Raw genomic sequence first — 12,503 nt, forward strand, 5'->3', positions numbered from 1 at the left:
CAGGCGTGCAACACCACGCCCAGCTAATTTTTGTATTTTTGGTAGAGATGGGCTTTCATCATGTTGGTCAGGATGGTCTCGATCTCGACCTTGTGATAAACCTGCCTTAGCCTCACAAAGTGCTGAGATTACAGTCTTGAGCCCATGTGCCAGGCCATTTTTTTTTAAGTGACACATAATAGTTGTACACATTTATAGGATGCAGGCTGATATTTTGATACATCTATACAAGGTTTGGTGATCTAATAGGGGTAATTAGCGTATATATCACCTCAAACAGTTATCATTTATTTGTGTTGGGAACATTCAACATCATCTCTTCCAGATGTTTGAAAATATATATTAAATCACTGTTAACTTTAGTCATCCTACAGTGCTACAGAGAATTAGAAATTACTACTCCTGTCCAACCATAATCTTGTATTCCTTAACTAAATTCTCTTGATCCCCTCCCCACCCTTGCCAGCCTCTAACAACCATTGTTCTAGTTAACATTATGCACTTCCAGCAGGTTCCCAGGAGGTGCTGCTGTTGCTAGTCTACGGATCATACTTGGAGAACCACTGTTTCAGAATTTATATTCTGATATACCAAACCTAGATACATTAACATATGCTCAGGGATTCTGTTAATTGGTGTTTGTTGGTTTTTGTTTCTTAAATTTCCTGCTCCATTGCATTGCCTCACAAGTATTATAAATTTTTTTCTAGGGCTAAAGACCAGAGTTACAGTTGCACATGTAATTGATATTTAATAAACTGAAAGTAGATTATATTGCATCATTCATAGAATTGTTTTCATTTCCCTCAATGGAGGTCTCTTTATTAGTCTTAAAAAGAAGCAAATGTGGTAGCACCTATTTCTAAGAAGAGATGATGGTGGCATGGTTTTCTGGGTTGATCTGAAGATTCAGGGATCATCAGAAACTCTAAGCATCCCAAAATGAACATTTGTGTAATTTTAAGTGATAAAATTATGCATAGCAAATTCTATGGGGATTTGTATGACATTTTCTAATCTCATGATCTTTTAGGAAATTTCATTTTGAGCTTCTATTGCCTTAACCAGAAACTTTTACATTTTGGACCTGGAAAGAGATTTCTGACTCCATGGAGAATTATTTTTTACACTTAACAGTGTTTGATATTGCAGATAAAATGTCATACCTTAGAAACCCCATTTTCAGTTAGTTTGCCTCTGTGACTGAACAGTCTTTGGAACTAACAAGAATATGATAAAGAGAGCAAGCACAAAGGGACTTAAGCTTAGAGAAACATTTGTACTATTTGATCATTTTGATGAGTTTCTAAAATATATTAAGACTATTCTCTACATATAGATACTCAATTAATATAAACTTGAAATGTCCTTGGCAGTGTTATTCCTGATATCCATGGTTTACTGACTGTTTTTAATCATGGTGCAGTGGACTATTCTTTAAAAATAACAGTTAATATGAAGTTCCTAAACCAAAAGGTATTCAGCATGAATTGACAAAATCACCATTCATCTAAGTGTTTGTCATGACAATAAATTCTAATAAAGAGAATCTGATAGTTAATAGATTCCAGTAATAAAAAATGATTCAACTCTAATAAGTAAAAATAATGTACCATTGAGTAAACAACCACATTATTTAAAAAAAGACATTATTATGGAGTAACACATCATAGTGTAATCTTGTGTAAATATGAAACCATAGACATATTAAACTTTGGTATATATTAGAATAATCTGGGGAGCTAATAAAGAAAACAGCCTCACTAAGATAGAATAACACCTGGGCCTTGTGTGTGTGTGTATGTGTGTGTGCGTGCGTGCGTTTCTACAGAAGATTCTGTTACACACCAAAATTGAGAAGTACTGATGGTTATTTATGTTTGAGAATTTTTTTTTTTTTTTGAGACGGAGTTTCGCTCTTGTTACCCAGGCTGGAGTGCAATGGTGCGATCTCGGCTCACCGCAACCTCCTCCTCCTGGGTTCAGGCAATTCTCCTGCCTCAGCCTCCCGAGTAGCTGGGATTACAGGCACGCGCCACCATGCCCAGCTAATTTTTTGTATTTTTAGTAGAGACGGGGTTTCACCATGTTGACCAGTATGGTCTCGATATCTTGACCTTGTGATCCACCCGCCTCGGCCTCCCAAAGTGCTGGGATTACAGGCTTGAGCCACCGCGCCTGGCCCCCCCAATTTTTTTTTTTTTTTTTTTGAGATGGAGTTTCGCTCTGGTTACCCAGGCTGGAGTGCAATGGTGCGATCTCGGCTCACTGAAACCTCTGCCTCCCGGTTCAAGCAATTCACCTGCCTCAGCCTTCTGAGTAGCTGTGACTACAGGTGCGCACCATCATGCCCAGCTAATTTTTGTATTTTTAGTAGAGACGGGATTTCACCATGTTAACCAGGATGGTTTGGATCTGTTGACCTCGTGATCCACCCGCCTCGGCTTCCCAAAGTGCTGGGATTATAGGCGTGAGCCACCACGCCCGGCCATGTTTGAGAAAATTAAAACAAATAGACAATGAAATTTCTTCCTTGGTTTACTCCTTAAGAGTAAGCTTTCTTTTATATCCTCATCAGGAAGCATGGAAGGTTTTGCTATCTTGGTATCTGCTTACAAACTATCAATATACAGTTAAAAAAAATGGAGAAGGAGAAGGAAAAGAATGAGGAGTTGGGCAAAGAGGAAGTGTAAGAGGAGGAGAAGGGGGGGAGAAGACCCGATGATGACCTGACACTTAATTAGTTTTCCTCAGACCGATATAGATAAGAAAAGCTAGCCAATAGTTAAATACATGTATGGCTTTATGCCTATATTGTAACCAAAGATTTAGAAATCTTCCCAAAGCAACATTTGGAGTGAGAGAGAGCTGAAAAAACTTATTTTTATGGTGAACTCTGATGTCTGACTCCGTTGTACAAGTTTCTTAATGGATGGGATTTTGGAACTTTCTAATCTACTTCTCCAAAATATATTATGGTTGCCTTAAGTAATTTTATAGCAGAGTTAAAAGGATTGCCTCTTTTACAAATCAAGGCTTGAAAGTGTAACTGCTTGAGGGTTCAAGGGAATGGACATTGGACATCCTAGAAATAAAACCAAACAAAACAAACTTCTCCATTACATTTTCTCCTGAATGAAATCCTCACCGTTGTAATTCTAATGTTAAATTCTCTGCAGCATTGTAAAATGTGAAGTTTAGTTTTGATTCTCAAAATGAGTTGTTCTGTTGCTTTCCCATGACCTCCTTTCATCCATTTTCCAGAAGGTCTACACTATTACTGAACTCTGAGTACCTAATTCCAAATCATAGCTTTTTAAGCCACAGTTTCCAAAGTTATTTCGACTTCTTTCTCTTCTTCAGTTTTATCATCTGTCTTCCGCTCTTCATACAAGTCAGTGTAGTTGATTTAAGATTAATCCTTGGATGAAGTAATTTTATAAAATTATTTCATATATAAGAAATTATGGCCAGGCGTGGTGGTTCATGCCTGTCACCCCAGCACTTTGGGAGCCGAGGCAGGGGGATTGCTTGAACCCAAGAAGTGGTGGTTGCAGTGAGCCGAGGTCGCACCACTGCACTCCAGCCTGGCGACAGAGCAAGACTCCATGAAAAAAAAATGAAAAAAGAAAGAAATTCTACGCTGGTGGGCAAAATATCTCAAATGGAACTAGTACACTAAGAGAAAGGGTTGAGGGGGACCCAAATCGATGTCAGTAACGTATCTGTGGGGCATTTCTTAGGCCTGCCCAATGACACAGGATTTTTTTCAGTGCTGCTTCACCAACTGGAAATCTTCCACAGGCAGCACTCCCACCTGGGCCTCACTGGGCTCCGAGCTGACCGCTGGACTTGTTCTGCCCACTCAGCCTGACAAGCTGTACTCAGCTACCACCCTAGATACCATGCTACCACAGGCATGCCAGGCATGGAGTGGGGGGTGTGTGAGTGAGTGAATGTGGGGTCCAGCCACAACACACAGCCAGGTGTGCCAGCTGCTGCGGTGGGGCGGGCACAGGTGCTGGCTCCTTGTGTGGTGGCAGTTGGACCAGACATATTGAAAGAAGCTTCTGCCTTGGGTGCTGGTGTCTGGACTAGGGGAACATGGTGACACCCAGAAAATTTGGAGACACCAGCAACCACAGAGCCCCAAATGGGTGTTACAGCATGTCACTGTTTGTCCCCATAGTTCAGCAAACAAGGGTGTGTCAGAGCTCTGGCTCAGAGAGTCCCAAGGTCTGGGCCTCCAGAAGAGTTGCAGCTCTTCTCTCCTTCTCGCCATATGCAGCACAGCGAACAGGGGAGGGGGTGGGCAGGAATGTGTTTCAGCTCCTCCATGTTACAGCTCATTCAGTCCTACTGCCCCACTCTGGCCCACAGCTCTTGGGCTGGCCTGGCCCCACCACCACTTCCTGTCGTCTTAGGTGGCCACTTGGTATCAGTGGAGGGTGGGAGGGCTACAGTGTTACAGCTCTTTTTGCACCTGCTTTTCAGTGGGTCCCAGGTTCTTGTCCGACATCAAGAACAATGAGGTTACCTGCACAACTGGAGCATAAGCAAGGTGGAGAAAAGTTTTATTGAATGATTGAACATCTCTCAGTGGAGAGGGGACCTGAAGTGGGTAGTCCCCAGGTGTGGCTGAATCTGGAGTTTATATAGGCTCAAAATGGGGGAGGTGCAGGCTGTAGGTAGCCTTGGAAAAGGCAACAATTTATTGCTTAAAAAGCATTATTCAGGCTGGGCCCATTGGCTCATCCCTGTAATCCCAGCACTTCGGAAGGCTGAGGCGAGCAGAACAACTGAGGTCAGGGGGTCCAGACCAACCTGGCCAACCATGGCCAACCATGGCCAACATGTCCATCTCTACTAAAAATACAAAACTTAGCCAGCCTTGGTGGCCATGACTGTAATCCCAGCTACTCGGGAAGATAAGGCAGGAGAATCACCTGAGCCAAGGAGGTGGAGGTTACAGTAAGCCGAGATCACACCACTGCACTCCAGCCTGGGAGACAGAGCCAGACTCCATCCCCCCAAAAAAAGAAAAAAAAAGAATTATTTAGAAAGAACCAATCAGGAAAGAACAGGCAAACAGGAATAGAAGTTCTCACTCTGGTCACAGACACCATTGAGGACCAGCAGTCCAGTTTTCAGGCTTTAGGCTGTTTTTGTCTTGAAGGTTGGGTTTCACTGGCGACCCGCCCCTGTCTGCCTGGGAATTTGTCTGCTTCCTGCCACTGTCACTAATATGAGCTGAAACATAGAGAAGGAGACTAATAGAATCATATCTACTATTTCTCAATTAGTTCGATTCACCAGGATCCATCTTTTCTATAAAACGAATCACTAAATGCAGGTTGCTTAAAGCAGTGAGATACCTATATCTCAGAGCCATATATTCAAAATGTAATTGTTATAAAGAGTACAAAAGCTCAAATTGCCAGCGAACTCCAAGGGTAATTGTGTTCAAGAAAAGTTGATCTATGTACTCACAGCACTGAAGACTGTCATAACCTCCTTGTTTCAGACTAAGTGGATTATTTATTTGTGATAATGGGCACATATGCTCATTAACATGCTGTTATAAACAGCTGTGTCAAATGTATTATGTGTTCTGTGACATAAATAAGGCACTCAACATGAGGCTGTGTTTAAAATATAGGCCCAGGAAGAACAGAAAAGCAATAAATGCTTTCTAATGTAGTTGCCTGGTCTTGAATTCCAAATTTATTTCTACTTTATTAATGCTACTTCTATGGAAATTGTGGGTATTATTCTAGTCAAATATCTTGAAACTCAAGGACATGAGAACTTCTTCCTGCTTTCTCGTTCTTAGTGTTTCTTAAGCCAGGTTTTCTAGCTTGTGTTACTTTTCTGGTAGAGGAAGATATCATGTAGACATGGGAAGGTATTTTCATCAGAATCGGTCTGCATTTCAGCAAGCTCAGGGCAGGGTTCATTTGACAGATGCTCTCAACCCAATCTTGTTCTAAAAGTCTCCAAACTAGATATTGAACTTAGAGATCATCGAGTTCAACTTCTTAATTTCTGCGCATGAGGGAACTGAGTTTCAGAGGACTTAAAAGACCTTTCTGAGTCATGAATTTTGAAATGATAAAGCCAGGACCTAGGGCTAAATATCCAGACACCCAATTCCATGTGCTTTCTGCTAGAAGAACAGGATGTACTATTATTGGGTTGGCTATGCCAAAAGGACCTGTGGGGAGAAGGAGCCTATTTGAAAATAAAGACACCAGGCTGCTGTCATATGGGATCTTTATCAATATCATCTATAGGAGATTTAAGTAGTCACCATTATTTGACAATTTATGTTAATTCAAGCAAAGTTCTCAATACTTTCTTGAGTGAGTGGCCAAAGTGAAAGGCATGAATATATGACAGTGAATGACACAAGACACACTTGGGCAAAGTAACAGACTTCAAACATAAGTTTTAGAAATCAAGTATGCAGGAATGAAGCAAATAAAACCAGGAAGAAACCTGAGAAGCTATTCTGCTTTATCTTCACTGGAAAATGGGGTGTACAAAGATAGAAATAGCTCTGTCTATCGGAATTGGTATGAGTTAACCCCTTATGAGAATGTTGATTACATGCAATTTAGATGTCTGCCTTTTAAATGACAGAAGATTGGAGAGATTTTACAAAGGACAACTAAAAGTGTTCTCATTACGGAGAAATTAAGGAAGCTAATGAAGTCGAGGTTGCTATCCTGAAAAATAAATGAAGGCTAAAACATAAGTTCGGGGCATTTTTTAAGAAATGAAATGCTGCTTCAAACAAATAAAGGGCTCTTAAAGAAAATATCTTCTGCATTTTCACACAAGGTGTTTCAGGAGAAAATGGGATTAAACATCAGCAAGAAAATTCAGTTCGACTCTTAAAGTCATTAAATATTGAAAACAAGATATCAAGGGACATTATAGAATCTCTTGCCCCAAAGATGGTTCAAAATAAAATTGAAAGTAATTTGACGTGAATGATTTAAGTGTACACCTGTCTGAGCAAATGGTGGACTCCATGACCTCCTGAAATCTTGTCAAGGTCTTTGACTCACACTCGGAGTATTCTGGCAAATGCTAAACTGCCAGCTTTGAAAACAGTGTACTTTAACTAATGATACTTGCTCCATCCCCTCAAGATTCTTAAATTACTTTCTATGACCCCTGTTGATTCTTTATGTTCTTTTATGTTTATGGAAAAAATTCAACTGTAATATTTATTTAGATTTCCAAGCCCATGAGAAACATTTGGATGAAAATTAAGACACTTCAGGGATTTGTGATTTTAGGTAGTAGCTTGATTGACTTGCTTCTGCAAGTGGGATTTACCTGTTTTAAAACCCATCTGAGCTTTGTTCTAAATAACTCTGCCCATGCTATTTAGAGTTGACTTTTATTCTTACAGAATACTTTGTCTGACTGGACTTATAAAAAAATTTCAATTGGTGCCATAATCAGAATGAAGGGATGGAAATAGTCCCCCCAAAAATCTTAGCTACCACACCAATAACTATTACTACTTTAAAATATCTAGTTTTATTTTGAAAATATTAGTTTTTTCTGTCTAAATTTTCATGTACTGATTGATATGTGGTAATAGGCAAGCCTGGATCTAGATGAATTTGTAATTTCTCGTAATATTAGCTTTTGGAGCCAACTGTTTCCTTAATTGTGGTTACCTCATCTAAGTACATTTTTACTTATGCAACATAATATCCTTGATGTTAGTTTTTATTTGTTCTTGGACATTTTTCAAAGCCCTCAACTTTTTTGAGAAGATTTGTAAAGAAAAGATGGGGAATCTAAGCCTGAGATTCGTTTGAATGCATGAACGTATTTCCCTTTGCTCTCTTGTTCCAGGTTTTCAAATTAAAGCTTTCACAGCACTGCGCTTCCTCTCAGAACCTTCTGATGCCATCACGATGCGAGGAGGAAACGTCCTCCTGGACTGCTCTGCAGAGTCTGACCGAGGAGTTCCAGTGATCAAGTGGAGAAAAGATGGCATCCATCTAGCCTTGGGAATGGACGAAAGGAAGCAGCAACTTTCAAATGGGTCTCTGTTGATACAAAACATACTTCATTCCAGACACCACAAGCCAGATGAGGGACTTTACCAATGTGAGGCATCTTTAGGAGATTCTGGGTCAATTGTTAGTCGGACAGCAAAAGTTGCAGTAGCAGGTAGGTGGATTCTTCTTTCTCTTTCTCCTCCTCTCTCCTCTCTTCTTCTTATTCTCTTTTGAAAATAAGAAAATAATTTTTGAAGAAATAATATACATTTTTAAAATAGTTTACATTTTAAATTGACCAATAATTATATATTTTTATGAGGTACAATGTCATGTTTTGATGTATGTATACATCATGGAGTGATTATATCAAGCTAATTAACATATCTGTCACCACATACCTCTTTTCTTTGGTGAGAACATTTAAAATCTACTCTTTTAGCAATTTTGATATATACTATGCTGTACAGTGGATATTAAAAGCTTATTTCTCCTCTCTAACTGAAACCTTTTACCCTGTAACAAACATCTTTCCATTCCCTACCACGCCCCATCCTCCCAAGCCTCTGGTAACCATTCGGCTCTCTGCTTCTATGAATTTGACTTTTTGATAATAGATTCTACCTGTAAGTGAGATAATACAACATGTTTCTTTCAGTGTCTAGTGTATTTCCTTTAGCATAGTATCCCCTAGGTCCATCTGTATTATCACAAATAACAGGATGTACTCATTTTTAAGGCTGAATAATATTCCATTGTGTGTGTGTATGTGTGTGTGCATAGATAGATAGATAGATGTGATAATATATATCACATTTTCTTCACCCATTCACTCATTAATGCTTGATTCCATATCTTGGCTATTATGAATAATGCTGCAATTAACATGGGGTGTAGATATCTCTTATATGTCCTGATTTCAATTCCTTTGGATATATACCTGTAAGTGGGATTGCTGCATCATATGGTAATTCTAATTCTAGTTTTTGAGAGAGCTACATAACCATTTTTCATAATGGCTGTCTAACTTTTACTTTTATCAAGAATGCATGTTTTTAAGAAAAAGGAAAGATTTAAAGAGATTCATGTTTATTCTCTCATGGTTTTGACTGACCTTTTTCCTTAAATTAGCTTAGAAAACAGTCATAGGATCTCAAATGGCAGCATAAACTTATGAGATTTTTTTTTTAAGGCAAAACTGTTTCAAGTTGACTTACTACCTATATCTGCAGAAGTAATTATTATTAATAGAAACATATAAAAAATAATTTCCTAATATTATTTTATAGTTTTATTAAATGCTAAACTTTTGTAGAGTCATTTTTTTTTTTTTGGTTGGGTCTTAAGAACAGTGAATTTTATTTTAATTACAGTGGCAAGGCCTACAACATCTATATCTCAAGTGAGAAATAAAATTCCCTCTAGTGCTTCCAAATTTCTTGATGTTTAGTAACATGTTGGCCCAACAGCTGAGTAATAAGATGAACAGTTTTTCTTTTCATCTGGATACACTGAAGTCATGTAGACCCTGACAAAATGGTACTGACCATTCTGGAATCCATGATATTGCTATTTCTACCCCATTCTTCTGGTTAGAAGAAGCTTATAATTATTTCTGTTGGCTCCTGAAATGTTAGACCTACCATAGTGAAGAAAAAGTTTTTTTACTTGTTTCTATAATGATTTGACCAAAAGCTGTTTTTTTTTTTTTAATTTTTGTACTTGATCATAAAGCCAGGCAAGCAGATCCAACCTGAAATCAATTTAAGCTATCAATGGGTAAGCAGATTTACAGGGCTGCTTTCAACTAATCTTCAGTTCTCAGTAAAAACAAAATTGAATCATAAGCAATGTAATCATTTGTTCTGGGTTTTTCCCCCAGATCCTACTTAGTCTAGTCTCAACTTTGGAAGATGGATAAGAATGATAACTCGTTTTCACCAATAACAGGACAATTGTGCAGAATCACCACTCCCTCATACACTCCTAGTAAGGGTTTGAGAAAGTTGAAATCTGAGAGAGGTGATTTTGTCAAGTGGTGCTATAAAGAATTACATCTCATAGATATGCAATTAACCTCCATATCTAGCTTCAGACCACTCCTTGTCTCCACTAAGAATTCTGTAGACTGAATGTTTTATCTCCCTAAAATTTGTATATTGAAATTCTAACCCCCAATGTGATAGTATTGGGAGGTGGAGCCTTTGGGAAATAATTAGATCATGAGGGTGGAGCCCTCATGAATGTGATTAGTGCCCTTATAAAAGGAACCACAGAACACTCTTGCTCTTTTCACCACATGAGGATACAATGAGAATTCTGTAATCTGCAACCCAGAAGAGGACTCTCATCAGAAATCAGTCATACTGGCACCCTGCTCTCAAGTTTCCAGCCTCCAGAACTTTGAGAAATCAATGTTTGTTGTTTACAGGTCACTTAGTCCACAGTGCTTTGTGGTGTCCACCCAAACTGATGAAGGCAGAGTTTTCCATAGTCAGTTAAACCAGATTTTACCTAAGGTAGAGTGGCTAACTATTATTATTTTCTCAGGACTCACCTGTTTTAGCATTTGACAGTCCCATATCCTGGGAAGCCTCCTCAGTGCCATGTAAAACTAGGATGGTGGGTCACTCTACCTTGAGGTGCCCCGTGTCTGCTTTGGCAATGACTGACTGTGGTACAGATGCAGAAAATCCCCTCTACTCAGGAGACAGGCCAGGTGACATCCTAATCATGAAAATCAAGGCTACACGGTAACTGGAACCTTTGAGTGATGGGTGTCTGAAATTTGATTGATGAGCATAAAGTGTAGAGAGAACTGAATGTTGATGTTAATTATGATTGATTAAGAGAAAGAAGTGGAATAAATGCTGCATATTAGGCAAAAGCCACTTTCTCAGAATGCTCCAAATGAAGTGGAAAGGGGACAATTTGACTTTCTGTCACTTGAGAATTTCTGGCCTCATAGATCCCACCCATCAGTTGATCCCAAGGCCAGAGGAGCTCTGCTGATTTGAATGAAGCAGGCTGGCATTTTGATGCCTTATTACGAAAGGCAGCTGCCTATGCACTGCTAATGAAAATGGCCTGTTACATTGCAGTGTCAGTCTTCCCACAATCCACATTCACTTTTTCATGTTCTGTCTTTCAGTAGTGAAATGAAGAACAATTCCTTCTCTGTGAGATATTAAAATACAGTGGTTTGGACTTTAGCATTCCGTACAAGGAAATGCTCACGGATTCAGTCACTGAATTACAATCTCATATTAGATTGTATCATTTCAAGGCAATAAGGCTGCTCACAGCATTTTAAACACTTACCATGCTGTTTGGCAACACAGAATACATCAATGTTATGTCTGCTGAGGTTAAGATTGCCAAACCACTAGAATTCACATGGGGCATATCTCTTCCCGGTAATAAAGACCATAGACCTGATTTAATCTCATTTTTAAAGCATTAGCAGTCAATAAAGCAGTCACCACTAAATGGTAACAGTAGGCTTTGCTTGGGTAAAACAAAAAAAAATGTTTTGTACTCTCAGGTGCTATATAGAGCCCATATTAAATAATGTCCCTCTTCCATTTTTGCTTTCTCCAAGTGTCTTTTGATAAAAAGAAGTGTAGCAAATGAAATCTGTCTTTAATCAGTCAGCACATTTCGTGCAGTGATCTTGCCATGCACCATTCATTCTATCCTTCTAGGAGCTTTTCAAGGGCTCTTTAAGCCTGGAGTGCACACTTGGCTGGAGAGGGAAGGAGAGTGGGAAAGATAAACAAAGAACTATCATTCCATCCAACCTTTTGTTAAAAGTTGCAATGTAACAGGCTACTGACTATCAGTATTTCTAGTCATTTTGAGTTCTATTGTAAAGAATGCCTAGGTTATTAAATCTCCATTTGAAAGCAACTTCACCAGACTAGCTGAAATGTGGGCATTTTATTTGTATCCAATTAGCTCTAATCTAAAATGCTGCAGTATTTCTGTGCCATGTATACTTCTATTTAGTCCTCTAGATTGAGAATGGCTGACAAAGGGAAGCAGTGCTGTACTCATCTATGAGGCTTTCCTACCATCCCCTCGGCTGTGTATCTAGCAAAGTATGTCATGTTAATAGTAGACATTTGCCTTACCAATGAAGGCATGGGGCTTTATGCCATATAGAGAGAGCTTTCTGCTGTTGTCATCCTACTCTCCACCTCTCCTTCTCTCCTTTATCTTCCTCTATTCCTCCTCCTCCTTCGTTGGACTTCAGCAGATTAAACTCACCCATATATGTGCCTATATAAACATATTCTTGATAAACTGAGTTGGAATATTATATCTCAGTAGTCTGCAAATTAATTAACTATTGAAAACTTTGTGATTAGAAAATTGACCAGGGATATTTAAGCGCCACTTAAAAAGGAAAAAGCATGAGCTATTTCTTAATTTCTTCCCTAACCCTTACTATCAAAATGAACTTGCATCTGGCCA

General features: G+C 39.0%; 1 protein-coding gene across 5 annotated transcripts in view; it reads left to right on the forward strand.

The window, feature by feature from the left end:
• Positions 1-12,503, forward strand: part of DCC (DCC netrin 1 receptor) — a 1,205,330-nt gene that overhangs the window by 404,401 nt on the left and 788,426 nt on the right. For all 5 annotated transcript variants that reach the window (XM_002757246.7, XM_008979838.5, XM_035271116.3 and 2 more), the window contains exon 2: positions 7,879-8,199. In XM_002757246.7, the coding sequence (XP_002757292.2) occupies positions 7,879-8,199 (321 nt within the window). The remainder of the gene's footprint in view (positions 1-7,878; positions 8,200-12,503) is intronic.

Source organism: Callithrix jacchus, chromosome 13 (assembly GCF_049354715.1).
Source record: "Callithrix jacchus isolate 240 chromosome 13, calJac240_pri, whole genome shotgun sequence".
In the NCBI taxonomy this organism is placed as follows: domain Eukaryota; kingdom Metazoa; phylum Chordata; class Mammalia; order Primates; family Cebidae; genus Callithrix; species Callithrix jacchus.